Source organism: Balaenoptera physalus (genome assembly GCF_965194825.1).
Source record: "Balaenoptera physalus genome assembly, chromosome: 18".
Lineage (NCBI taxonomy): Eukaryota > Metazoa > Chordata > Mammalia > Artiodactyla > Balaenopteridae > Balaenoptera > Balaenoptera physalus.
The window spans coordinates 76755337-76781415 of NC_138899.1; the positions used below are offsets into that span (position 1 = coordinate 76755337).

Consider the following 26079-nt stretch of genomic DNA (forward strand, 5'->3'; position numbering starts at 1 on the left):
CTAAAATATGACACAAATAAACCTATCTATGAAACAGATTCACAGACATAGCAAACAGACAGGTGGTTGCCAAGGGGGAGGGGATTTGGGGAAGGGTGGAATGGGAGGTTAGGGTTAGCAGATATAAGCTTTTATATATAGAATGGGTAAACATCAAGGTCCTACTGTATAGCACAGAGAACTAGTCAGTATCCTACAATAAACCATAATGGAAAAGAGTACGAAAAAGAATGTATATATATGTAAAACTGAATCACTTTGCTGTACAGCAGAAATTAGTACAGCAGAAATTAACACAACACTGTAAATCAACTATACTTCAATTTAAAAATATACTGATCAAAAAAAAAGGAGCTGGAAGAATCAGACTCCTGACTTCAGCCTATACTACAAAGCTACAGTCATCAAAACAGTATGGTACTGATACAGATCAACGGAACAGGATAGAAAGCCCAGAGATAAACCCACACACATATGGTCACCTTATTTTTGATAAAGGAGGCAAGAATATACAATGGAGAAAAGACAGCCTCCTCAATAAGTGGTGCTGGGAAAACCGGACAGCTACATGTAAAATAATGAAATTAGAACATTCTCTAACACCATACACAAAAATAAACTCAAAATGGATTAAAGACCTAAATGTAAGGCTAGATACTTTAAAACTCTAAGGGGAAAACATAGGCAGAATACTCTTTGACATAAATCACAGCAATATCTTTTTGGATCCACCTCCTAGAGTAATGAACATAAAAACAAAAATAAACAAATGGGACCTAATTAAACGTAAAAGCTTTTGCACAACAAAGGAAACTATAAACAAAATGAAAAGACAACCCACAGAATGGGAGAAAATATTTGCAAATGATGCGACTGACAAGGGATTAATCTCCAAAATATACAAATAGTTTATGTAGCTCTATATTAAAAAAAACAACCCAATCAAAAAATGGGCAGATCTAAACAGACATTTCTCCAAAGAAGACATACAGATGGCCAAATAGCACATGAAAATAGGCTCAGAATTGCTAATTATTAGAAAAATGCAAATCAAAATTACAATGAGGTATCACCTCACACCAGTCAGATAGCCATCATTAAAAAGTCTACAAACAGTAAATACTGGAAAGGGTGTGGAGAAAAGGGAACCCAACTACACTGTTGGTGGGAATGTAATTGGTACAACCACTATGGAGAACAGTATGGAGGTTCCTTAGAGAACTAAAAACAGCTACCATATGACCCAGCAATCCCACTCCTGGGCATATATCCAGAGAAAACCATAATTCGAAAAAATACAGGCACCCCAATGTTCACTGCAGCTCTATTTACAATAGCTAAGACATGGAAACAACCTAAACGTCCATCGACAGAGGAACAGATAAAGATGTGGTACATGTATACAACGGAATACTACTCAGCCATAAAAAAAGAGTGAAATAATGCCATTTGCAGCAACATGGATGGACGTAGAGATTATCATACTAAGTGAAGTCAGACAGAGAAAGACAATTATCATATCTCACTTATATGTGGAATCTTAAAAAAATGATACAAATCAACTTATTTACAAAACAGAAACAGACTCATGGACTTCGAAAACATACTTCCAGTTACCAAAGGGAAACATGGTGGTGAGGGATAAATTAGGAGTTTGGGGTTAACATAAACACACTACTACATATAAAAGAGATAACCAACAAAGACCTACTGTATAGCACAGGGAACTCTCTGCAATATTCTGTAATAACCTAGATGTGAAAAGAATCTGAAAAAGAATGGATATATATATATATGTATAACTGAATCACTTAGCTGTACACCTGAAACACATTGTAAATCAACTATATTCCAATATAAAATTAAAAAATAGAAAAATACACAGGATAGTAAAACCTATTTTTGAGCCCACCTATGTCAAAAGGATACCTGTCAATAAACAGCCACTGTTCTGTGGATTCTCGGAGGTTTCTATTGTATGCAAACCCGTATTCAACAACTGTGGGTCAGAGGGGCCGCCCCCTAGGGTAGCAGCTCTGGTTTTCCTAAGAGGGAGGCTCTTCCACTATGATTTGCTGGGTGTACCAGACAACTGCTCATTTGTGTTTTGTTTTTTTGCAGAAGATTCAGAATAATGAAAATAACCTGCACTGTCCTAAAATGTCAGGCCACTGTGGGACTCTTCTCCATCCCAGGAGCCTTTTTAAATGCTGATCACTGAGCTAAGAAAGTAGACCAGATGAGAAGTTCTAGCATGTTGTTTATTGCTCCCCAACAATGGTGCACGTAACATGGTGTGGAGTTATAACAAAGATGAACAGGCTATAAAAAGCCTTCACACTAATTTTTCTTGATTTCTGTTTTTGTTTATAGTGCCCTTCACAGCTGCCATGATATAGTTTTGAGAAGAAGTTACTTGGGAAGCTGGGGCTTCAGTATCGTTGGTGGATATGAAGAAAACCACACCAATCAGCCTTTCTTCATTAAAACCATTGTCTTGGGAACTCCTGCTTATTACGATGGAAGATTAAAGTGAGTCTTGTTATGTTTAATGATGTACTTTGTGCTTATTGTGATGGACACGATCTAGACTGGGGTCAGCTCCAAATCCAGCCTGATGTCTGTTCTTATAAAGTTTTATTGGAACATGCCCACGCTCACTCGTTTGCATATCACCCATGGCTGCTTCTGAGCCACGGCGGCAGAGCCGAGTGGCTGTGACAGAGACCAGTGATTTGCAGAGCCTGAGATATTTATCTACCATCTGGCCCTTTACAGGAACAGTTTGCCAGCCCTGATCTAGAGTGAAGCATCACCTTTACCATCTTGGCACTCATAGGTTCAGTGCCTGTTATTAGATTAACAAAATAAAGCTGAGTCATTTGGACACACTGTAACATGACAACTTGCTCTGAACACTTGGGTCCAGTCCTGTCATTAGGTAACTTTTTCTCTGCAGCACTTATGTCAGCCTAACATTCAATTTATGCAAGTCCACATGGGAGGGATTTTGTTGCATTTCTTGTTGTATCCCTGGCAGCCATCACAGGGCCTTGCATATGTAGTAAAGTCTTCGTCCGTATTGGACGGATGCTGTGCGTGCCAGGCACAGGACTAGGTGCTGGGCACGGGTTACTGAATCTTCTTAGCAACCTGTGAGGTAAGTGCTGCTGTGGTTCCTATTTTATACGCAAGACAACTGAGGCTTCGACAGGTTAAAAACCTGCCCACAATCGAACAGCTGGGAGTAGTTGACAGTGATTTAAACCAGGATGGTGTGGCTCAGAGCCTTTGCCATTCAGCCCTGCTGCTGTCACCACAGGGCAAAAAGTACTCTCTCAGTCTCTGTGCCGCCTCTTTTTCAAAGCTCAGGCACGGTGAGAAGAAAGAGGTGTCATATCAAGAGATTACACAAACAGAGGAGACGGGTGACTAAGTTCTTAGTGCCTAGTGTTGGATGAAAGAAATGGTTCTTGAAAAGTGGATGCCGACAGCCTAGTCAGAGGGCTGCACAAATGGGGAGTCTACGCTGTTTGCAGGCACAAAGTGACGGCTCGAGAACACTGGGACAAGTCCATCGGGGTTAGCTTGCTCCAGACCAGTCTCATCCTGACGAAGATGGAAAAATCATTATTTGGGGAGGAAAGAGGAGTGGGGGGATGACTTCACCGTTCTCCTGGCCAAGTTACTCAACCAGTCTGGGTCTCATGCAGATTAGAAACTAACTTCCACTTACTTCCAAAAAGAAACTGAAGTAGCTCACAATAAAGTAGCATATTTGTATTCAAACTAAAGACTGAAAATCATAAAGGATAGAAAGGTCTTCAGAGTCATCATCCGTTGGTGGTAATTCGGCTTGGAGGACGGTGAGCATCTGTAGCTGAAAGAGGAGGTGTGGGTCTTAGTCTCAATTAATTGAGCCCCCGAATGTATGAGCTGTAAGAATGAACAGTGAAAATCAGCAACACCGTCCAAATGTATCATCTGGTATTTTTAAGAGGCAGCAGATTTATTCTCTTAACTATATGTTGCTTAAGCTTATATGAAAATTATTCTGCTTGCCCTTAAAATCATCTACCAGTTAGAGGAGAGGCTGGCAAGGGGTGTCCTTGATTAGCAAGGGAAAGCCAACATAGGCTTAAAAATCACCCCAGATCTCTCTCGAAGTAAACAGCATAGCGTAGTCATTGACAGTGGTTAAGTGCGGTTTTCCTGCAAAGCAAGTCCCGGGATAACAGTTTCAGAATCATGGAAACAGTGACTGTCTCTGTCTGTCGTTGTGCAGGTGTGGAGACATGATCGTGGCCGTAAACGGCCTGTCGACTGTGGGCATGAGCCACTCGGCGTTGGTCCCCATGCTGAAGGGGCAGAGGAGCAAAGTCACGCTGACAGTGGTCTGCTGGCCTGGCAGCCTGGTGTAGATTCTGAAGTTGGTTTTAAGTCAAACATCTTCCTTTTTTTAGGGCTTGGAAAGAAAACCCTTTGGTTTTGTCGAGTTTCTGTTTGTTAGGGGCTGCTGACACAGCTGGGTATACGCAGGGTCAAAACCACTAGGCTCGTCCTTTGTTATTTAAATGGTTTCCTTCCGTTTGCCAGCTCAGTGCCCAGTGCCCGTCTTCCACTAACCCTTGTGAGACCACATTTTCAGAATTCAGATTCTCAGCTGTCAAAATGTGAGCTATAATAATGAATGAAGTCTGCCCAAACTGTGAGCCAGCCGGCTGGGTCAGACGACTTCTGGTGGCTCTGTTTTCAATAACTGAGTCATAAAATGAGTTCCACGTGCCCAAGACGGGCAGCGTGTGCTGCCCCTGGGGCGGCAGTGCTGGGAATGGATGCGTTCTGAGTTTGGATAAGCCTTTCCCAGTTTACACCGGTGCCACATTTCAAAACTTCATACTGCTTATAAGGTGATTTTTCTGGCTTATTTTATTTCTACTTTAATCTCAGTACTCATAGATGAAGACATTAAGTCTGAGACCCCATAAAGAGATTTTTTTAAAAATAATGTACCATTATTAGAATAGTAGAGAATAAAAGATAACACTATCCAGTGACAAAGGAATTTGGGAGATAATTATAGTTTAGAGCTGGAGATGGTAAAAGCTGCATTTACTTGGACGGTCCAAAAGCATTAAAGTTTCATTTCCGAAAGAATGTTTTGTTATGTAGGAAAATTTTGAAGCAGTTTTTGCTAAAAATCGTTTTCTAGAGTTTGTATTATACTCCTATCAGCAAACTTGGCTGGAAATGTTTCTGTGATTTATGTAATTAAATTAGATGATAAAAATGAAACCATATTGCTGTTAAATGCACATTCATATCTATCACAGCTAAGTAAAGACACACCTTTTTTATTTTATTCTCTTGAGTGTTTTAGAAACCCTTATTTTTCCCCATTATTTCTTTACTTAGTTATTTCAGGAAAAATTCTGAAAGATACTGACATCTGAAACCTGCTATGCCAGATTTTAAAAAAACTTTTCAATCAGTCCTTGGTCACTAGACTAGCTCATGTTTTTTGAAAAGTTTTTGAAAACTGACCAGCCCATTTTGTTTGTCCTTTAACCATCATGGTTTTCCACTGGAAGCCCACATAAAGAAGTGAATACGAGGAAAGTCTTTACCTTATGAATATTATGCATACTTGAAAAAAGTTTCATTTAGAAATCTAGTTCAGAATCTGAGCTAATTTACAAGTGACCTCTAATAAACGGTGTTGATCAGACAATGTATTTCAGAATACTACAGTATATTATGAAGCATGACCACTTCATTTCAAAACTTGGCAGTTGCCTTGCTGGGTTTTATTGTTTCTGTAGCGTGTCACAGATTATTCCAGTGAGTTTTTTAACGATGTTTTTTAAACATATCTCTTGACTAAATAAGAAATGGCAACAATAATCGTTACTGACTTGTTCAAGCCCTTAGCGACACTGTATGATCAGCAGTTAACCAAGATACAGTGGGATGCCCTATGCAGTATATTACTGTTACGTGATGACTGGCTTTTGAAGCAATTTGATATTGAAATGCTTTGTTATTCTAATTGACATGGAACAAGTTTTCTTTCCTGCTCCCCAAATAGAATTTTGTAGCCTACTCTGCTATTTTTTAAAACATTTTGTAAGAACGCGTCATTCTTGGGGAGTGATCACCCGTCGCGAATCCCTTAAGTGCCACTTGGTTATAAATAAAATGCTTACAGCGAACCTGGTGATAAAATGAGTATTTTGAAAGATGGCTTTTTTCCAATATTATTTTTATCGTGGAAATCTGGAAATCAGTTTAAGCTAATTTGGTTTTATTATAAAAGACTATAGCTTTTGGTCAGAATGATATTTGGTGATGGAAACTTGTTCATAATTTATTGATATTGTCGAAATATCTGAATTCTCTCATTTTAAGCTTAGTTAGATATTTTGATTTGTTCTGTGCCTTCAGTTTAAATTACTTCAGGATTTTTCACATGTGTTTAAATAACGGTGTGATAATCATTTAGGATGGAAATAAAAATCATCCTTTCCGTAAGAGCGACATTGTCTCTTTTCTTGCACAGCAGATGCTGACTCATGGGTGGTCCTTGTTTTTGTTCGTGGCGTCACGTCATCACGACGCTATCCCAAGCCTGAAGACTTGGGCTCACGAATCCATCTCCTAATTCTCACTGCTGTAGGCAGAACACAGGCGATCCCTACTGACACTCGGGATGTCAGCCGGTACAGGACCTCTAGACGGTGGCCACTGAGCCCAGAAATGTGACTAGTGCCACGTGTTGACATGCTGATACCTTGGATATACTGGGTTGTATGAAGTTATTAATTTGACCAGCTTTTTACTTTAATGTGGTTACTAGAAAACTAAATCACCTCTGTGGCTCACCTTGCATTTCTGTTGGACGGCAGCACTGGTTTCCTCACCTGCATCTACCAGGCAGTCCTGACACTGGGAGTTCTGTTCTTGTAGAGATCTGCTCACTCCCTGCATTAAAAAAAAAAAAAAAAAAGTTTTAGTAGAAAGTTAGCTCCCGATTCCCTAGTAAGTTAAGCTCAAACCAAGGCCTCTGGTCCAACCCCAATCAGGATTTCCACAGCTCCGGAGCCCCATTCACCTCCACACACGCTGGTAGCGCCCCCTCCCGTGTCCCTGGGGTGCTCTCCCTTCTCTGCACGTTCACAGGGTCCCGTACGCGGAGGCATAGCTTGCACGCCGCCCCCTCTTGCCTCCGCGCCCCACTTTCAAGAGAATGATCCTCCTTATGATGAATCTCAGCACGCCTTTATACTGGACTTTATTTTGTCTCCGGTCACCTACTTACTGTCATAGTTTTAAGTACCGTCTTTGATTGCCACCTTGCCATTCTGAATACCACTGATGCCCTGGGTCTGTAGCTCCCACAGTCTGTAGACTAAGCATCCTATTGCTTTAGGGCCCCTACATCTCAGTCCTGCAAAACTGAAATGCCTTCCCAAGCCTCTGCCTACTTCCACTCTTTCAATCCAGACTCTCATGACAGCAGAGTAACTTTCCTAAACCCCAACCAGATCATCACTGACCGTATCCCTGCCCTGTGTGCAGATCTTCAGCGGTTCCGCATCGTCTGCACAGCAGCTCAGCACCGCGTGGAAGGCCCCTCATGACCTGTTCCCACCCCCACCCCACCCCGCCTCTCTTCTAAACCACCACCCGCGCCCTGCCCTCCTGGGTCTCCGTGGCTGGCTTGGCTCAAGTGACATCACCTCCTTGAGAAATCATTATCGACCTCTCAGGGCAAACACCTTTTTCCTCCTAAAAGATTTTATTATATTGCATTTTTATGGTCACGATGTGTGCTAGGAAAACTTGTCAGGTAGATGCTTGAATACCACTGTTTCAAACAGTTTTTAAAACTAGACATTAAATATCAGATTCTGCACCTTCTGAAGAACCCAAGGTATTCCAGAGAGAGAAGCTAGGCCTCCTGTGCTTTTCTGTTCCAGGGTCACATCCACGACACGTGACCACCAGTTGTCACATCTCCTTAGGTCTTTCTTGGCTGTGAGGCCACTTTCTCAGACTTTCCTTGTTTATGAGGATCTTGACAGTGTTGAAGAGGACGGACGGGGACACTGCAGGACGCGCTCTATCGGCGTTTGTCTACTGTTCCTCACGATTAGCCTGGGATCATGGGTTTGGGGGAGGAAGAGCGCCATTTTCCTCTTGTCGTATCGAGGGTACGTACTGTCAACAGGATTTATGACTACTGATGCTGCCCCTGACCACCTGGCCCAAGTGTGTCCGGCTTCTCCACAGTGAAGGGCTCTTCCGTCTGACCCTCCCTCTCCACCCAAAAGCTCTGTCCCCTCTGCACTGTCGACTCTGGCCACCCCTGCAGTCTAACGTGACCACCAGTATTGTGGTTCCTCCTTGTCGTCTTCTCCAATTAGTCATTATTATGATTGTTCTAAACAGTCAAGATTTGTTTAGATTTAGTTTCTGAACTATGTGAATACAGAAAAACTGACACCAGCACAGTTTGTAGTCGTTCTTACTACAATAATATCCCACAAGGAACATGTGGAGAAGAGTTATTGACACCCCATGTTCACTGCAGCATTGTTCACAATAGCCAAGATCTGGAAATAACCTACGTGTCCATCAATGGATAAAAACATGGTGTATGTAAACAATGGAATACTATTTAGCCATAAGAAATAAATCCTGCCATATGGGACAACATGGATGGACCTGGAGGGCAACATGCTAAATTAGATAAATCACAGAGAAGGACAAATACCAAACCATCTCATATGTGGAATCTTAAAACAGACTGCTGGTTTCCCAGAGGTGCAGGGGGCAGGGGGTGGCATAGGTGAAGGGGATCAAAAGGTACAAACTTCCAGGTATAAAATAAGTCATGAGGATGTAAAGTACAGCGTGGGGACTATAGTTGATACTGCATTGCATATTTGAAAGTTGCTAAGGAGTAGATCTTAAAAGTTATCACAAGAAAAAAAACGTTCTAACTGTATGGTGACGATGTTAGCAAGACTTATTGTGGTCATTCTGCAATGTATGCAAATATCAAATCTCGCACACCTGAAGCTAATGTTGTAAGTCAATTATACCTTTAAAAAAATGTGTGGGAAACAGGCCAGAGTGGGATTAAAGGCAACTTATTGACCTAAACGACCTGGGAGCTGGTGCTGCAGCCCAGATGTCGGGGGAGGTTTCATAAAAGCGTGGGATGCAGCGCCATCCCCACCATCCTGCTGTCAGTTTCCAAGCTGTCTGGAGTCACGAAAGCAGTTTTTCATTTTCCAGAGGGGAAAAAAGGCAGTTGCAGAGATCACTGTCAGCAACTTATCCAGAGCAAACACAGCTGTGTTAAACCCAGAGAAAGCTCCCATAGGAAGAGCTGGGAGGCGGAGCTGGGGGGTTCGTTTTCTCAGGACACTGCGCCAGGTGAGCTGGTTTTCAGACAGCGCAGCCCTCCCTCCCTCACAGCTGTTGCACTTTTCTCCCTACAAGACCACGGCGGGCGTCTCAATTCTATTGCTACAACTTCCTCATTTCCATTCTTTTGTGTATTAAAGTGGGCTGCTGCTTTATTGCTCAAATACTTGAGGCTTTAGTCAGATAAATGGATGGTTAAAGTTAAATGTGAAGTTAACCAACCTGGATAGCTTCTAAGTTTACCTCACCCGTTCATCATGCCTGAAGGTCTCGTCAGACCGTAGAGTAAAAACCCCACTCGTTGATAGTTTTTTTTTCTTTTGGCTGCACCACAGGGCATGTGGGATCTTGGTTCCCCAGCCAGGGATGGAAGCGCGGAGTCCTAACGACTGGACCGCCAGGGAAGTCCCTCCCCATTCGTTCAGATTTAACTGACTTGCAGTATTAAAGCTAAGAGCTGAAGTAAGATATTCTTAAAGTGCCAAGTGAAGTCAAGGTATTAACTAAACGGAGGGTGGGGTGCTTAAGCTGCATGCTGATGTATACTGTTTAAGTTGCCTTTAAATACCCAAGCACGTTCAAGTGATCGACGTGCTTCTTTACCATGTGGTCGTTTAAACAAAAACTTATCCAGCACCTCCTGTGTGCACAAGACACAGGTGGGCTCTGGATCACTGCTTTATAACACCTGACTTTGCCTGTCATAACCCAGACTCCCCTGAGTTTGTCCACACTTGGTGATAAATGAACCAGTATAGATGCCAGCAGCCTGGTGACCTGCTGCCCAGTTAGGGGCTGGGAATTCAGAAAGAGAGCCTTTTCTCTTCAGTCTCTCTGCCTGCTGAAGGGGAGGTTTCAACTCCTCTGGGTCCTTATTAGAAAGCTCTTTTGCCATTTTGGTGTAAATCTAAGCCAACTGGTTTCTGTGGCAACACGGAAGCTCTCTAGAAGTGATGTACCGACGCCCCGCGCCCACTGTCTGTAAAGTGCTAAGTAAGAGACGCGGAATCTTCACCAGCAAAGGAGCAGGCGACCAGCCCGTGGGGACCCTGCAGCCACCAGCCTGCGGCCACCTGCCCACGACCCAGAGCAAGCGTCCCACTCAGGAGGGCGGCTGCAGCCCCCGCGCCACCTGCGAACCCAGAGACTCCTCCCGGCTCTGTTCACTTGCTCACCTGCAAGTCATGCTTTGAGGATGGGCTCTTTACGAACTTCTACCAGTTCTCACCTGCTTCCTCGAGAAGCTTCTGTTTAAGGGTAAATCCAACTACCACCCTTCTTGGACCACCCGCAGACCTACCACTAGTTCTAGAGAGATCTGGAAAGATCTACTGCTTAGACTCTGATGGAAGAGAAGTGACAATTATCAAACGTGGACGTTCTGGGGGTGAAGGCAGCTGTTAAAAACACAGTTTTCCTTTACTTTGCCGATTCTATGAAAAAGCCCTCTGTTGCCCACGACTCAGAACCAATCAATCCCAGAGTGTCTGAGGTCATGGGACGCGTTGAGTCGCACACCCCTGCCTCTCCCAGGGTGGTCTGTGCAGATGCACGCGCTCCCCGGGCCTGGGCTGGCCTCCTGCTCCTGGGGCCCCCGCCTGCCGACAGTGGTGGGTGCTCAGGGCAGCAAAGCTTGTCCTGCGGACAACCAGTAAATGCCTGAGGAAAAGGAGTTCTTGTCTCACCTTGTTACGGAAGGAACCAGGTCCATTTGCCCGCCGCGTCAGGAGCCCCAACACGGGGGACGCCAACGTCTGCAGCAAGAGGAGGGCTTACTCGCCAGCCAGCCAAGCACAGAAGCTGCAGCACAAGCCGCAGACGCACTGGCGGGAAGGCGAGGGGCGGGGGTACTTAAGGGATGAGGGACGAAGACGCAGGCGCCCCGGGCGCGCGCGGCGTGGGGGGCGGGGAAAGGGGATTGGGAGAAGGTGCGTCGTCGCGCTTCTGCGCAGGCGTAACTAGACGGCAGGCCTCGGCGCTCCAAGCCGGAGGCCCGGGGCACGAGCTCGGGGCGGGGCTTTGGGACCTCTCACTTCCAAAGCCTCGGAGCCTGTAACCCTCACGCACGCCCCCTTGGAGGGTCGGTGGTCCTATCCAGTCTTAACAGGCTCCGCGTGAATTAGACACAGCTGACTCCAAGATCCTGGAAAACATCTTGTTTAGGCTCCGTGCCGCCTGGAGGACACACCGGTCCTTTGTAACAATTCAAACGACCTTGATTGGTGAAGGCAGGTTACAGGTGAAATGGGTTTAACTAACGGTTACCCACGGTTTCACTCTCATCCAGAGCCGTTCCAAAGACTATGATGTCCTTGTGTCAACCAGGTCCCCACACCCTATATACTAAAGTCTTTCCCCCTCACTGACCCCAAATCGTGGAACCTTAGAATTGGAAGGTCCTTATCCATGTTCCTGGTATGGGAACCACTTCTATAAAATGGTCATCTAATTCCTGCTTGAATGCTCCCCTGACAGGGACCTCACTACTTCATCTCTAAGTGTAAGTGATTGCTTTTTCAGTAGAGTTTGCCCCTGTCCCTCTTCACAGCTACAGTGTGGAAATTTGGGCAGGGCGAGGGGGAGTCTCTTCATTTGTTACTTTTAATATCTAAATGACTTAGGCAGGTACAACAGGCAAAACACTTACTGATTCGTCTTCACCCAGCAAATACTGAGCATCTACTGCGGGCCAGGTATTTACTCAGAATCCATCAGTTACCAAGACAAAGCTACCTCCTGAGCTTACATTCTACAGAGGGGAATAATAAACAAATGAAGACATAACATAATTTTAGATGGCGATAAATGCTACGAAGAAAGTAAAGCCAGGTACATGGCGAACATATGATGCAGTGAACAGGGTGGGAGAGACAATCAGGGAAGGCCTCTCTAAGGAGGCACAAGAGGCAGGACACGGGGTCGCTGTTGCAGGTCAGATTGTGTGTGTGTGTGTCGACTGTTTACCAACTACCAGAAGCTTCCATCCCATTCACTGGTGATCTCACTCTAGGACGACGGTGCCAATATGGTGGGCTCTAGGCTCGTGGCACGCTCACTGGACCCCCTACTCCTTTTTCTCGGGCTCTGTAACAGGAGCGCCGAGAGAGGCTGGTACCCACACGACACTAATCTAGAGGGAGGCCAGCTGCTCCACACAGGGGATGGAACCAGAGAGGCCTGGATCTGCTGCGGCCACTGACCAGCCTAGAAGACCAGGGGCCTAGAAGACCCTAGAAGCCTAGAAGACCAGGGGCAGTCCATTTAACCTCGGACCTCAGCCTCTCACCTGTAAAAGGAGAATACTACTTACCTCGCTAGATGGCTGCCAGCTCTAGAGATGGTGCGTATAAGGTGGCTGACACATTGTGCAAAGAGGTGACAGCTGCAGGTGCGTGCGGACACCAAGAGACGCCGGCTCCCCCAGCTCACCCCTGGGAATTATCAAGAAATCACGCTTCAAGTGAGTTGTCTGCTTTAGAGGTTCCTCTGAACTCAAACTTTTGTTGACGCTCAGCATTGTGCATGTTTCCTAAACACGATGCACTAATCGGCAGGTTCTCTCACACACCTTCGTCTCAGACCTGCGTCCCCTTCCCCAGACGTGGCGCTGAGCTTTCCCACGGCCAGGCTCTCTGCTCACGCCGATCCCTCCAGGAGCGCCCAGACCAGCCTCTCAAACCCTGCTGAGGCTTCCAGCCCAGCCCCAGGGCCGGCTGCAGCCAGCCTCCCAGCACTGCTCGTCCTGGTTCCGACTCCCCCACGGCAGCCCCGTCTGCCCCTCGGCTGGGCTTGCGCGTCCCTCAGGCGCCCTCTGACCGCAGGCTCCTCCTCCGGCTGAGCCCCCGGCGGCTGTGAGCGCCTTCAGGTCTGGGGGTCAGCCGCCACACCTGACGGTGCCTGGCTCAGCGGTCTCCATCCAACAGTGTCGGAAGCTGAGGATGAGACTGTGAAATGGTCTCCGGATGACGTCCTCGGTGATTCTTAAGAAAACAGGCGGGCTTCCCTGGTGGCGCAGTGGTTAGGAATCTGCCTGCCAATGCAGGGGACATGGGTTCGAGCCCTGGTCCGGGAAGATCCCACATGCCGCGGAGCAACTAGGCCCGTGAGCCACAATTACTGAGCCTGCACGTCTGGAGCCTGTGCTCTGCAACAAGAGAGGCCGCGATAGTGAGAGGCCCGCGCACCGCGATGAAGAGTGGCCCCCGCTTGCCGCAACTAGAGAAAGCCCTCGCACAGAGACGAAGACCCAACACAGCCATAAATAAATAAATAAATAAATAAAAGAAAAATATTAAGAAAACAGGCTCCATGGCGGGGTGGGGCTGGGAAGAGCGGTGCCGAGGGTGAGGGAGTGGATGGAGGCCACCGAGAAAGCTGCTCTTGCAAGACGTTTGGCAGACATGCAAGCATTCGTGGATGAAAGGACAACGTCTGGGATCCTCCAGCAAACAAAGAGGGACAAATGGGAACAAGGGAATAGAAGGGAGTAAGGGGATGTTTGAAATTTTCCATTATAGAAATAGCACAATAGCAGAAACCAACCAACAGAATAGTTTGGAGGTGAGAAAAAAAAGCTGTCGTTGGCCAGACCCCTGTGGTTTGAAATCAGTACAATGAACCCGTACAAGGAACACAAGAGTGTGATTAATTTATTTTTGCTTACCTATTTGGGCATCGTTTCTAGGCAAATTCGCTAATTTTTGTCTTCCCACATGTTCAAGGGCAACCGACCGATGACTAACATCATAACCCCGCACATCTGTCCACAACATTCCATACAATCAACAGCTTTACTCTCACACTTTGTGCGTTCACTACAAATTTTCCTTTTGATTCTCATAATAACCTTAGGAGGTCTGTTCAGTATAGATTATTCCCATTTGATAAGTGAAGAAAACTGAGGTTAAGTGGCTTATTTGCACAAAAGTGGCAAATGGAAAAATACACACCAGAATCCAGAAGCCCCACTGTCCCTGCCCACCACCTGCTACAGACTCTACCTCAGTGCATTGTATTAGCATCTTGAAAATAGGAGGAAGAATTGCTCTCCACCTCTTCACATCCGCCTTCCCCACGAGGAGTGCTTCGGGGTGGTCACCATTCATTTAACAAACATGAGGATGAGGAGGACAGCCTTGCACTGTGGGACGTTCACAGGGGAAGGAGCCAAGTCAGAAGAAATGTTAAAACATTATCGTATTCTGCCGGACCTCGGAGAGGCCAGGAGTTAAAAGCTCTGCCGAGTAGGAACGCTGCAAGGTTGCAAACTATGCTAAATCTATGTTCTGATTTACGCTTACCCTTCACTTTGAAAAAGATTGGCGTTCTTGGTTCATAATGTCAAACCAGCTGAGTTCAGCCCATCCCCTGTATCTGAGCTCTTTGCTTTCAAACTTTTCCATTTTAATTTCTAAACAGGAGAACGCCCTTGGAGGCCTCTTCTTCACTCCTTCTCCTGGTGCTGTTACATGTCTTGGCAAAAAGCCTCAAGTGTACTTCAGAACTCCGAGATGCACGCGTTAAGAACTTGACACTGAAATTCAGTAAGAGATCTGGAGAACTGCAGAAACGCAGCATGCAAACTGCAAAACATTTTCCGCTGAGCACCCGTGGGGGGTGAGTGTCTCCTCCCACCTCCCGGGCTGCACGGTGGTAAACTGCCCCCTCCTACCCATCCAGCCATGGTGACAGCCAAGGCCAGGCTGGACCTGGTCAATCACCCCCCAGCTCGAACACCGCTGCTGGTTCCTCAGGCCACTGAATAAAGTCCAGCTTCCCCAGCCTGACTTAGGTTACCGGGGACCCATCCCCTGGGGGCCCCGAGCCGCCTGTGGGGCTTGAGGCCCGGCCCACCCCAGCTCCGCCTGGAGGGCTCAGAGAGCCCTCTCGACCGCGCGGGGCGGAGCGGACGATTCGCGGGCCTGGGCGCCCACGGCACGTGCGTCACCCCCATCCGGAGGGAGGGCTGAGTGGGCGCGGGGCTGGCACCCCTGCTGCGCGGGGGCCCCCGCCTCGTTATCTCTGCGGCCCCCTTGCTGCGCAGCTCGCCTGGAGGGTGTGTTTGTAAATCGCACTTCAGTTTTGAACGAAAGCCGACGTCTCTCCCGCACGCGGCTTCTCCCCACCCCCAGGCCCCCATGGGAGTCGTGGTGGCGAGGTGGCTGCTGCGGGCACTTCCCTGCCTTCTTAGTGTCCTTCCTCCTTCGGGGAAGGGGAGGGGGAGCTCTGTCCTCATGGAGTCGCGACCAACGGATGACAGCCCTGCCCAGACACGTGCGACCCAGGAGTAGCCTGGACGCAGGAAGCCGTGGAGGGGCCGGCAGCTGGGCCGCCGGGCGGCCGCTCCCGCAGAGACGCTCTGGCGCCCTCTGGTGGCCGCGCGGAGCGCCCTCCCGCCCTCGCGCGCCCCGGGCCCGAGCCCCGCCCCGCGCAAGGGGTGCGAGGGAGGCTGCAGGCCCGGGGGCAGGCTCTCTGGGGCTACAGAAATCTTACATTTCGGACGAGAGCGCCATATTCCGCCCCCCCCCCCATGCGGTATGAAGAGCTCCCGTCTTTGGAGTAAAATAGAAAAGCAAGGTGGGCAAACACTGCCGACCTTCCCCGTGGGCGTTTCTCCATCACGAGTAACTAAGACGGCAATTTGCCTTGTTCCCCGCATGCGAGTTCCCCGCATCTATGGTTTGGGCTCTTTGAATGTCAGTGTCGTTGAGGTTTTCATAATTATGTACCTTCAAAAGATGTTCAATGTAACTCTGATCATACTCCTCTAAAAATGCCTCAGATTAAAAGCTTTTGCTGCCTCTTTAGACCGTGGGCCTGCAATTACAGAAAATGAACTGCATTTTAGCTTTCCATTGAAATTAATAACAGCGGTTCCCCAGTTGACTCTGTGAATAGTTAATGGAACAAACAGGGTACTTCAGTACAATGTGGGCTGGGAAGCCATTTGAGCGAGATTCTGGGTTTCAAATGGGAAAATAATTCATGCAATGCAAACCTTTCTCATATATGCTCTGTGCAGTCGGTGTTTCTCCAAAATAAAAACTCATCTATTTAACAAGTGATTAACCATGCCTCAGTCTGCGTGTTACTCTGATGGACGACGCAGGTAAATCACCTTGCGCGTTGTCATTTGACAGTGAGGAAACTCAAGTTCAGTGGGGTTGAATTCTCTACAGGCCCTAAACTGGAAAGGAACAGACATAAAAGTGGAATTCAGTCTACTGACCCAGAGCAAAGGGAACGCTGCAAGTAAGTATTATCTTTCCCATTTGACAGATGTAGAATCAAGTCAAGTAACTTGACCTTGTAGCTCTGTGGCCTGGCCAGCCAAGTGGCCCGACCCCTTAAGAGACACCGGAATGGAACTTCCAGGTTCCTGATGAGGGTGTCCCCACCCTTGCCCCACCAGCTGTCACTCCCACCCCTGTTCCCAAGCCCCTGGGTCTGTCTCCCAGCTGGGAGGGCGGCTTCAGGAACACTGTGGTTGAGGATTTCACTTTTGACTTCTCCACCAAATCCAAATTGCTCACTTTTCGGGGGGATTTTATCTTTATAGGGTCTGGGCATAAGGGAGGAATTTCAAAATTAGGTTAGACAAGGCACTGGTGGTTAAAAGAAAGCTAAGAGGGATAAAGAGTTAAAGGATGTAAGTAATGTTGAGACAGAGGCGTAAGAGGAGAAAACTCTCCCCTCCTCTCCTCAAGAAGCTCAGTCATATGAGCCACCTTCCTTGTGTCTTTTCACATACATTCACCCCAAATTTCACTTGCCCATGTGACACTAGGAAGAGGATAAGTGACACAGAAACAGTACACCTAGAACACAGTAGAAGATTCTGGAGAAATTAGTGAGAGGGGGTTATGAATTTCCCCAAGGTCTGACTGTAGTGGGCATTTGGTACAGTGCCGATGCTTTAATAAGAATAGCCCTCCTTACAGATGGCCAACAGGTACGTGAAAATATGCCCAAGATCCCTAACCATTAGGAAAATCCAAATCCAAATCACAAAGCGAGAGTACCTCACACCTATCAGAATGGCTAATACCAAAAAGACAAGAAATCGGTGTTGGTGAAGATGTGGAGAAAAGGAACCCTTGTGAACTGCTGGTGGGACGGTAAATTGGTGCAACCAATTAACTGGCCATTACTGGATGAATGGATAAAGAAATTGTGGCAACCACAGGGACACACAGCCCACCATTGAGGACAACCTGCGATTCAGGCAAAGCACGCTGGTAAGTGGAAGCTGAGGCAAGTCACGGACATGTCCTCATATCCCACGCCACCTCCTCCAGGAAGCCCTCCACCTCTTCCCTCCAAGTACAAGTTATCGCTCCCTCCTCTGTAACTGCATGAAACTCTTAAGACATACCTGCGGGACTTCCCTGGTGGCGCAGTGGTTAAGAATCTGCCTGCCAGTGCAGGGGACATGGGTTCGAGCCCTGGTCTGGGAAGATCCCACATGCCACGGAGCAACTAAGCCCGTGTGCCACAACTACCAAGGCTACGCTCTAGAGCCGCAAGCCACAGCTACTGAGCCCGTGTGCCACAACTACTGAGCCCACATGCTGCAACCACTGAAGCTCACGACCCTAGAGCCCATGCTCCACAATAAGAGAAGCCACCGCAATGAGAGCACGTGCACCACAACAAAGAGTAGCCCCTGCTCGCCGCAAATAGAGAAAGCCCTGAGGGGTAAGCAAAGGTCACGCCATCGTCCGCCTGTGTTCCAAAAAGATCATCTCTGCCACTGTTGGATATCTCCCTAGCGAAGCAGTGTCCTCTCCACCCTACGAGCCCCTTGAGTGCAGAGCTGTATCCCTCCCCCCTTGGTATCCCCAGGGCACTCACCACTCTTAGTGAAGGCTTGTTGGGAGGCTGAATAGCATTTTCACGTGCATCCACCCACCCTGCCCTCTAGACACACTAAGATCAGCCGTCTTTTCTACATTCTTGGCATCAGTTCCAGCTGAGAAGACACGTGGATATTCCATAGTCTCCCAAAGCCTTCCAAAGATTCCATTTTCCTCGAGAAACACTAGAGTTTAAAAAAAAAAAGCCCTGTCATCATGAATTTTGGCAACATGCTTGCTCTGTCTGTTGCTTGTTTTTTTTAACCTATCTTTAAATTTGAAAAAAATTGGTAACATTTAATAGATACAAAATAATGCATATGATAACATGAGACAAAAAATAATAAATGAACATCATGAACCTACCTGATCTGAAAACCAGAATGTCTCCAAGGTCACTAAAAGCACTTGAGTGTCCCTCCCTGAACCCATACCCCTCTCTCATCCTCAACCCTGGAGTAACCAGCGTCCTACAGTTTTCTAACATGAAGTTTAATTTTGCTTGATTTTGAACTTCATAAAATATTATACCATATGTTGTCTCATCTGAGACTTTTTTTTGATTCAACATTGTTTCTAAAGTTCATCCTTATTTTTGCATATTGTTGACAGTCATCCATTTTTGCTGCTGTATAATATTCCACTGGGTGATTTACTTATCCATTCTCCTATCGATGGACATTTTGGTTGTTTCTAGTTTTTGTCTATTATGAGCAATGCTGCTGTGAACACCCTTTCAGTTGCCTCTTGGTGTCCAAGTGCAAAAGCAAGAGCAACTCTAGGGCATGTACTCAGAAAAGGAATTGCTGGGCCTCCAGCTTATTCACTGAGTGGCTGTACCATTTTACATTCCCACCAGCAGTTTATAAGAGAACTGCTGAGATGAGATGGCACTGTAGCATTAATTGACAGTTGTCTGCTTATTAAGATGAGATTGTCAGATGTGGTACATATACACAATGGAATATTACTCAACCATAAAAAGGAACGAAATTGGGTCATTTGTAGAGATGTGCATGGACCTAGAGATTGTCATACACAGTGAAGTAAGTCAGAAAGAGAAAAATAAATATTATATATTAATGCATATATGTGGAATCTAGAAAAATGGTACAGATGACCAGTTTGCAAGACAGAAATAGAGACACAGATGTAGAGAATAAACGTATGGACACCAAGGGGGGAAGGGAGGGGATGACTTGGGAGACTGGGATTGACATGTATACATTAATATGTATAAAATAGATAACTAATAGAACCTGCTGTATAGCACAGGGAACTCCACTTCGCTGTACAGTAGAAACTAACACAACATTGTAAAATGACTATAACCCAATACAAAAAAATTTTTTTTAAAAAGATGAGATTGTCATCTTGCCTTAAGTTTATTTACTGTTTACTTTTCCTCTTCTGAGAAACATATTTTCTTGACTTTTGCCCATTTTATTGTTGGGTGGTATGACTTTTTCTTATTGATTTTTTTGTGGTTCTTTAAAATTACTTTTTTACTGATTACATATATCATAAACATCAAATCCCGGGTTGTGAATAAACTCTTTATTTTAAAATAATTTAGATTTGCAGAAGACTTGCAGAGGAATTACCATCTACTCCTCACCCAATTTCCCCTAATTGGGGAACATTACCAAGGAGCATTCGTCACAATGAAGAAACCAACATCGGTATATGTTACTATATACTAAACTCTAGACTTCATTCAGATTTCACCACTCTTCCCAGCAATGTCCTTTTGCCATTTCAAGAGCTGAGCCAGGATGCCACTGTGAATTTCATATAAATTTCCTTTATGTTGTCTTTTGATGAATGGAGGTCTTAATTTTAATGTAGTTGCACTTACCAGTCTTTTCATTTATAATTAGTACTTTGGGGAACTTTTGGAAGGAATTCTTCCTTATGCCTATGTTACGATAATCCACTCATTTATTTAGGTTTTGCCTCTCACGTTTTAAGTCTTTCCTTGTCAGAAGTGATCTTTGTGCGTGGTGTCAGATACAAATGTGATTTCATTTTTGTTCCTACAGTAATAGCTATATAATGAGACTTTATATTTGATCTGAAAGTCCCTCCGTTTTCTTCTTCTTCAGGAATTCTATGTCTATTCTTGGTTCTTTACTCCTACGTAAAATCTTAGATGCAGCTTGCTCAGTTCCTTGAAAAAGCCTGCTGGGATTTTGATTGGCACTGCACTGAGCTCACTCAGAGAGAACTGACATCTTTACAATATTACATTTACAGTATTGGTATTTTCTGCCCATGAACTTCACTTTTTCTCCATTTGTTCTGGTCTTTTAAAATATGTTCCAAGTCTTTCTTTTTGTGGCCATCGCTGAAGTGCCAGCTGCCTCTCCCTTAAAGTCAGGAACAAGACAAGGGTGTTTTTAGGGCCCCATCTCTCACGAGGCCGCATATCACTATGCCTCCTGTGACCATAGTCATCTCTTCAGGACAGGACATGTGACCCAAGCCAGGTCCTTCCTCCATGGGATCTCTCAAACTGAATCTGGGGGAGAACAACCCCTTCTGTCCTCTTTAATTGGAAAGCGGTAAAAATTTCTCAGAAATAACAACTCCAGGACTTCCCTGGTGGTGAAGTGATTAAGAATCCGCCTGCCAGTGCAGGGGACATGGGGTCGAGCCCTGGTCCGGGAAGATCCCACGTGCCGCGGAGCAACTAAGCCCGTGCACCGCAACTACTGAGCCCACGAGCCACAACTACTGAGCCTGCGCTCTAGAGCCCGCGTGCCACAACTACTGAGCCCGTGAGCCACAACTACTGAAGCCCGCGCACCTAGAGCCTGAGCTCCGCAACGAGAGAAGCCACCGCAATGAGAAGCCTGCGCACCACAACGAAGAGTAGCCCCCACTCGCCGCAACTAGAGAAAGCCCGCGCGCAGCAACGAAGACACAACGCAGCCAAAAATAAATAAATAAATAAATAAAATTTAAAAATAATCATAATAAATTTACATTAAAAAAGAAAACCCATACTAAAAAAAGAAAAAAAAGAAATAACAACTCCAGGTCCCCTGCAGCGTGAAGAGGCCTGTTTGCAGGAACAGCAAATATACGGCTGCTTCCTCCTCACTGACCGACTAAGCCTCAGGGTTTTTTTGCTGGGAAAACTGGAATAAGGGCTTCCCTGATGGCGCAGTGGTTGAGAATCTGCCTTCCAATGCAGGGGACACGGGTTCAAGCCCTGGTCTGGGAAGATCCCTACATGCCGCGGAGCAACTAGGCCCGTGAGCCACAACTACTGAGCCTGCGCGTCTGGATCCTGTGCTCCGCAACAAGAGAGGCCGCGATAGTGAGAAGCCCGCGCACCGCGACGAAGAGTGGCCTCCACTTGCCACAACTAGAGAAAGCCCTCGCACAGAAACAAAGACCCAACACAGCCATAAAATAAATAAATAAATAAATTTAAAAAAAAAAAAAAAACTGGAATAATTCTTACTTCATGGGTTGCTATGAATATATATATATATATTTTTTTTTAATATTTATTTATTTATTTTGGCTGTGCTGGGTCTTAGTTACAGCCTGCAGGACCTTTTAGTTGCAGCGGCATGTGGGATCTAGTTCCCTGGACCAGGGATCGAACCCGGGCCCCCTGCATTGGGAGCATGGCGTCTTACCCGCTGGACCACCAGGGAAGTCCCGGTTGCTATGAATATTGAATAAAATGATGATTTCAAAATGTTTAGTACAAAGAGTCATTAAGGGCTACCTGTTGGTGTCGCCGTTATTAATGTTATAAACACGATTATTCTACACTTGCAGCTTCTCACCCTCCTTTCTCTCACCTGGTACCCCTCCCTCCACCTCCACCCCGGTGCAGGTCATGGAAGGACTTTCCCCCCAGCCTGCTAACTTAAGGAAGGAACAAATATGATTCCTTTTATTACATACCAGGAGATATCAAACATGCACAATTAAACGTTTGTTCGTGGACTTGAGCCCTATATATTTTTTTTGATGCATAGCACGTGTTTCATTGCACTAACTCCCATCTGCTAAGGATGTGGTTCCAGAATGCCAACTCCAGCTTGCATGATTTTTTTTTAAGAATTATTTTTTTAATTGTGATAAAATACACATAACAAAATTTCCCCTCGTGACCATTTTTAAGTGCGCAGTTCAGTGGCCTTAAGTACATTCACACTGTTGTAAAACCAACACACCATCCACCTCCAGAATGTTTTTCATCTTGCAAAAGTGAAACTCTGTCCCCGTTAAACACAACTCCCCATTCCCCCCTCTCCAGCCCCTGGCAACCACAACTCTACTTTCCACCTCTATGAATCTGATGACTCTGGGTACCTCATATAAGTGGAATCACACAGAATTCATCTTTTGTGACTGGCTTATTTCACTGAGCATAATGTCCTCGGGGTTCATCCATGTTTTTGCCTGTGTCAGAATCTCTTTCCTTTTCAAAGCTAAACAACATTCCACCGTATGGATGGACCACATCTCGTTTATCCATCATCCATGGACACTTGAGTTCTTCCACCTCTTGATTAACTGTGAGTAATGCTGCTCTGAATGTCAGGTACAAATATTTCTGAGACTCTGCTTTTAATTCTTTTGGGTATCTACCCAGCAGCTTATGTGATTTTCAAGAAAGAAAGAAGTTCCAGAGTTCCAGCACAAGTCCTCCCTAGCTATTATTACCCCCATCACTCAGAGAAGATGGCAATTTGCCCAGAGTGTCTCACACAAGTCATGGAGGAGATACATCTACAGTCTGGCTCTTCTGCTCCAAAGCCCATGTTCTACCCACTATAATTTGCTATCTCCCCCACCAAACAGAAAACTATTGGAGATAATCAACAGGTTCCCAAAAGTGACAAGCTATGACAGAAATCCACCACAATCAATGACTTTCTAATACGTGGGAGATAAACAGAAGGCATAGTAAATGAGGCAATCCCATTCACAAGAGCTTTATTCTTTATATGCTTGGAAATTAACCTGGTGTGGTGATTTCAAGATCTGTTGAAAGAAAATTATAAAATTCTTGTGGGAGAAATAAAGGAAGTTTTAAAAAGCTGGGTGCTGGGTTCTGTTTCAGGCTATGAAGATCTGACAGAGTAAAGATCAAAAAACTCCTGTAGTTAGTTATAAATAAAGTTCAAAGTACTGGGTGTAAGATAGGCTCAGGGATGTATTGTACATATATTCCATGGGGAATATAGCCAATATATTGTAATAACTGTAAATGGAAAGTAACTTTAAATTGTATTAAAAATTAATTAATTAAAAATTATACAGTTCAAAAACTAATTAGAAATTTCCACAGGAATTATACTAAGAATCCAGCTGGAAAAATAAGTAGGCAAGAACACTGCACTGGGGAAGGAAAATAAAAGCGGAATCAGGAGAACTCACTTCCTAGATAATTATCAAATATATTACCAAATGACAATCAGTAGGACAGTATGACATTGGCTTAAGAACAGAAAAAAGTAACCAACAAAATAAAGCATAGATTCCAGATATATGCCTAAACCTTATGAGAGCTGTTACTAGGACCAACCTGGAATAAGAAAACAAAAGGAAAGGAAGCAACTTTTAATAAAAGCCATTGAAGAAACTGAGTGACAATAATAGTTACTATTTAAGAAGTATTAACTTACTTATTGCCAGGGGTTATTCTAAAAGTGCAATAACTTGTTTAACCCTATTAACAACTTCAAGAGGCATGTTCTATTACTTTCCCTATTTTATGGATGAAGAAACTGCGTCACCAAGAGGGTGTATGAACTAGCCCAAAACCACACAGCAGCTCTGGTGTCAGAGGTGGGATTCACGCCCGGAGCATCGGTCCACACCCAGCCTCTTGACCTCACACTGCTCTGCTCACCCTGCAGTGAGGACAGAGCTTCAACCCAGTTGTTCAAACAGTTATGCTTCAAAAGCCCTGCTAAAACCCACAGGCATAGAAAACAAACTGATGGTCACCAAAGGGGAAGGGTGGGGGGAGGGATAAATTAGGAGGATGGGATTGACATATACACACTACTATATTATAAAATAGATAAGCGAGGACCTACTGTAGAGCACAGGGAACTCTACTCAATATTTTGTAATAACCTATAAGGGAAAAGAATATGAAAAAGAATATACATATATATATATATATATATATATATATATCTGAATCACTGTGCTGCACACCTGAAACTAACACATTGTAAATCAACTACACTTAATTTTTTCTAAAAAGCCTTGCTTTAAAAAAAAACTTTAAAAAAATTAAATTCCTATCTCAAATGCAGAAGGAGGTGAAGTCTGACATTCAATAAACAGAAGAAATTGCGACAAACAAATTTTTAAATATCAGTATAAAAATAAAATTTTGGTACAAAGAAAAATTGAAATCAGGGAAAAGATCATGAAAAAGCTATGTGCAATCACCAGAATGAATGAAGTCAAAAGACTGACAGTGTCAAGCATAGATGAGGCTAGGAAACACCTGAGTCTCTCGCACATTGTTTGGCGGCAGTGTGAATTCATTCAAGCACTTTGAAAAGCTGGCATTACCTGCTAATCCTGTACATACGCGTACAAGATGGCCCAGCAGTTCCACTCAAAGGCACAGACACAGGAGAAATGAGAACACAAGAGGAGCATTCCTCAAAAGACGTGTATAAGATACTTACAGCATCTCTATTTGCAAGAGCCGAGAATGTTTGTAACAGCTTTAATCACAATAGCCAAAAACTGGAAACAGCCCAAATGTCCATCAACAAGAGAATGGCTAAATGAACCGCGGTTATTCACGCAATGGGATACTCCTCGGCAATGAGAAGGGATGAATCACTGACACACACAGCAGTGAAGATGAATCTCCCAAATACTGGGTTGAATGCAAGAAGTCAGGTACTGAAGAGCAGGTACCCTGTGGGTCCATTTACATGCACTCAAGAACAGGCAAAGAAATCGAGGGTGAAAAAATAAAAGCAGGAGTTACTTTGGGGAGTGGGCATTTGACTGGTAAGGAACCCAAAGGAACTTTTCAAGGGCTAGAAATGTTCTGTCTTGATCTGGACAGATGGTTACCCAGGTGTAAACATATTTAAAAATCCATTGATCTGTACACTTAAGATGTGTGTACTTTATGTAAGGTGTAGCTCTAAAAAAATTAAAACCGGTAAATCAACAAAATGTTATACTAAATATGAGTGACAAAACATTTTTTAATTCATTCAACAAACATCTCTAGAATAACTATTGCGTACAGGACACTGAAAACACCTCACTGACCAAATGGGACCACCATCTAGGAACTCAACATCCTGCGGGGGATGCAGGTAAACAAATAAATACAGAACCTCATAAAGCATAATTGAGCTGGGGACAGGTGTCAGGGGTGCACCCGGGAGGCTCACTCTGTCTGAAGAAGTTGGGAGAATTCTGGCAGTAGAGAAGCGGTTTAACCTAGGTCTTAAAAGATGAGTAGAACCACGGTGAGATACCACCTCATCCCCATTAGGATGGCTGCCATCAATAAACCAAGATAACAAGTATTGGTGAGGATGCGGAGAAATGAGAACCCTTGTGCCCTGTTGGTGGGGATGCACAATGGTGCAGCCATTATGAAAAACAGTGTGAAGGTTCCTCAAAAAATTAAAGATAGAATTACAGTACGATCCAGCAGTCCCACTTACGAGTATACGCCCAGAAGAACTGAAAGCAGGGCCTTGAAGAGATCACTGTACCCCCACGTGCTCAACAGCATTGTTCACAACAATCAAGAGGTGGAAGC

The 26079-nt window shown here is 45.1% G+C and overlaps 2 protein-coding genes across 14 annotated transcripts in view; one reads left to right on the plus strand and one right to left on the minus strand.

Moving 5' to 3' along the window:
- The window catches only part of LNX2 (ligand of numb-protein X 2), an 89435-nt gene extending 80679 nt beyond the window's left edge, over window positions 1-8756 (plus strand). For 6 of the 7 annotated variants that reach the window (XM_082435638.1, XM_082435639.1, XM_082435636.1 and 3 more), the window contains 2 exons: window positions 2374-2532; window positions 4286-6163. In XM_082435638.1, coding sequence (XP_082291764.1) covers window positions 2374-2532; window positions 4286-4421 — 295 coding nt within the window. In that variant the 3' untranslated portion in view covers window positions 4422-6163. Of the gene's footprint in view, window positions 1-2373; window positions 2533-4285; window positions 6164-6562 lie in introns of those variants that run through there. The other variant, XM_082435641.1, reaches the window with a different exon arrangement.
- The window catches only part of LOC309647842 (uncharacterized protein), a 55149-nt gene continuing 35962 nt past the window's right edge, over window positions 6893-26079 (minus strand). For 3 of the 7 annotated variants that reach the window (XM_082435725.1, XM_082435726.1, XM_082435727.1), the window contains one exon: window positions 13957-16621. In XM_082435725.1, the coding sequence (XP_082291851.1) occupies window positions 15185-16108 (924 nt within the window). In that variant the 5' untranslated portion in view covers window positions 16109-16621 and the 3' untranslated portion in view covers window positions 13957-15184. Of the gene's footprint in view, window positions 6982-13956; window positions 21434-21747; window positions 24437-26079 lie in introns of those variants that run through there. The other 4 variants (XM_082435724.1, XM_082435728.1, XR_014256325.1 and 1 more) reach the window with 4 other exon arrangements.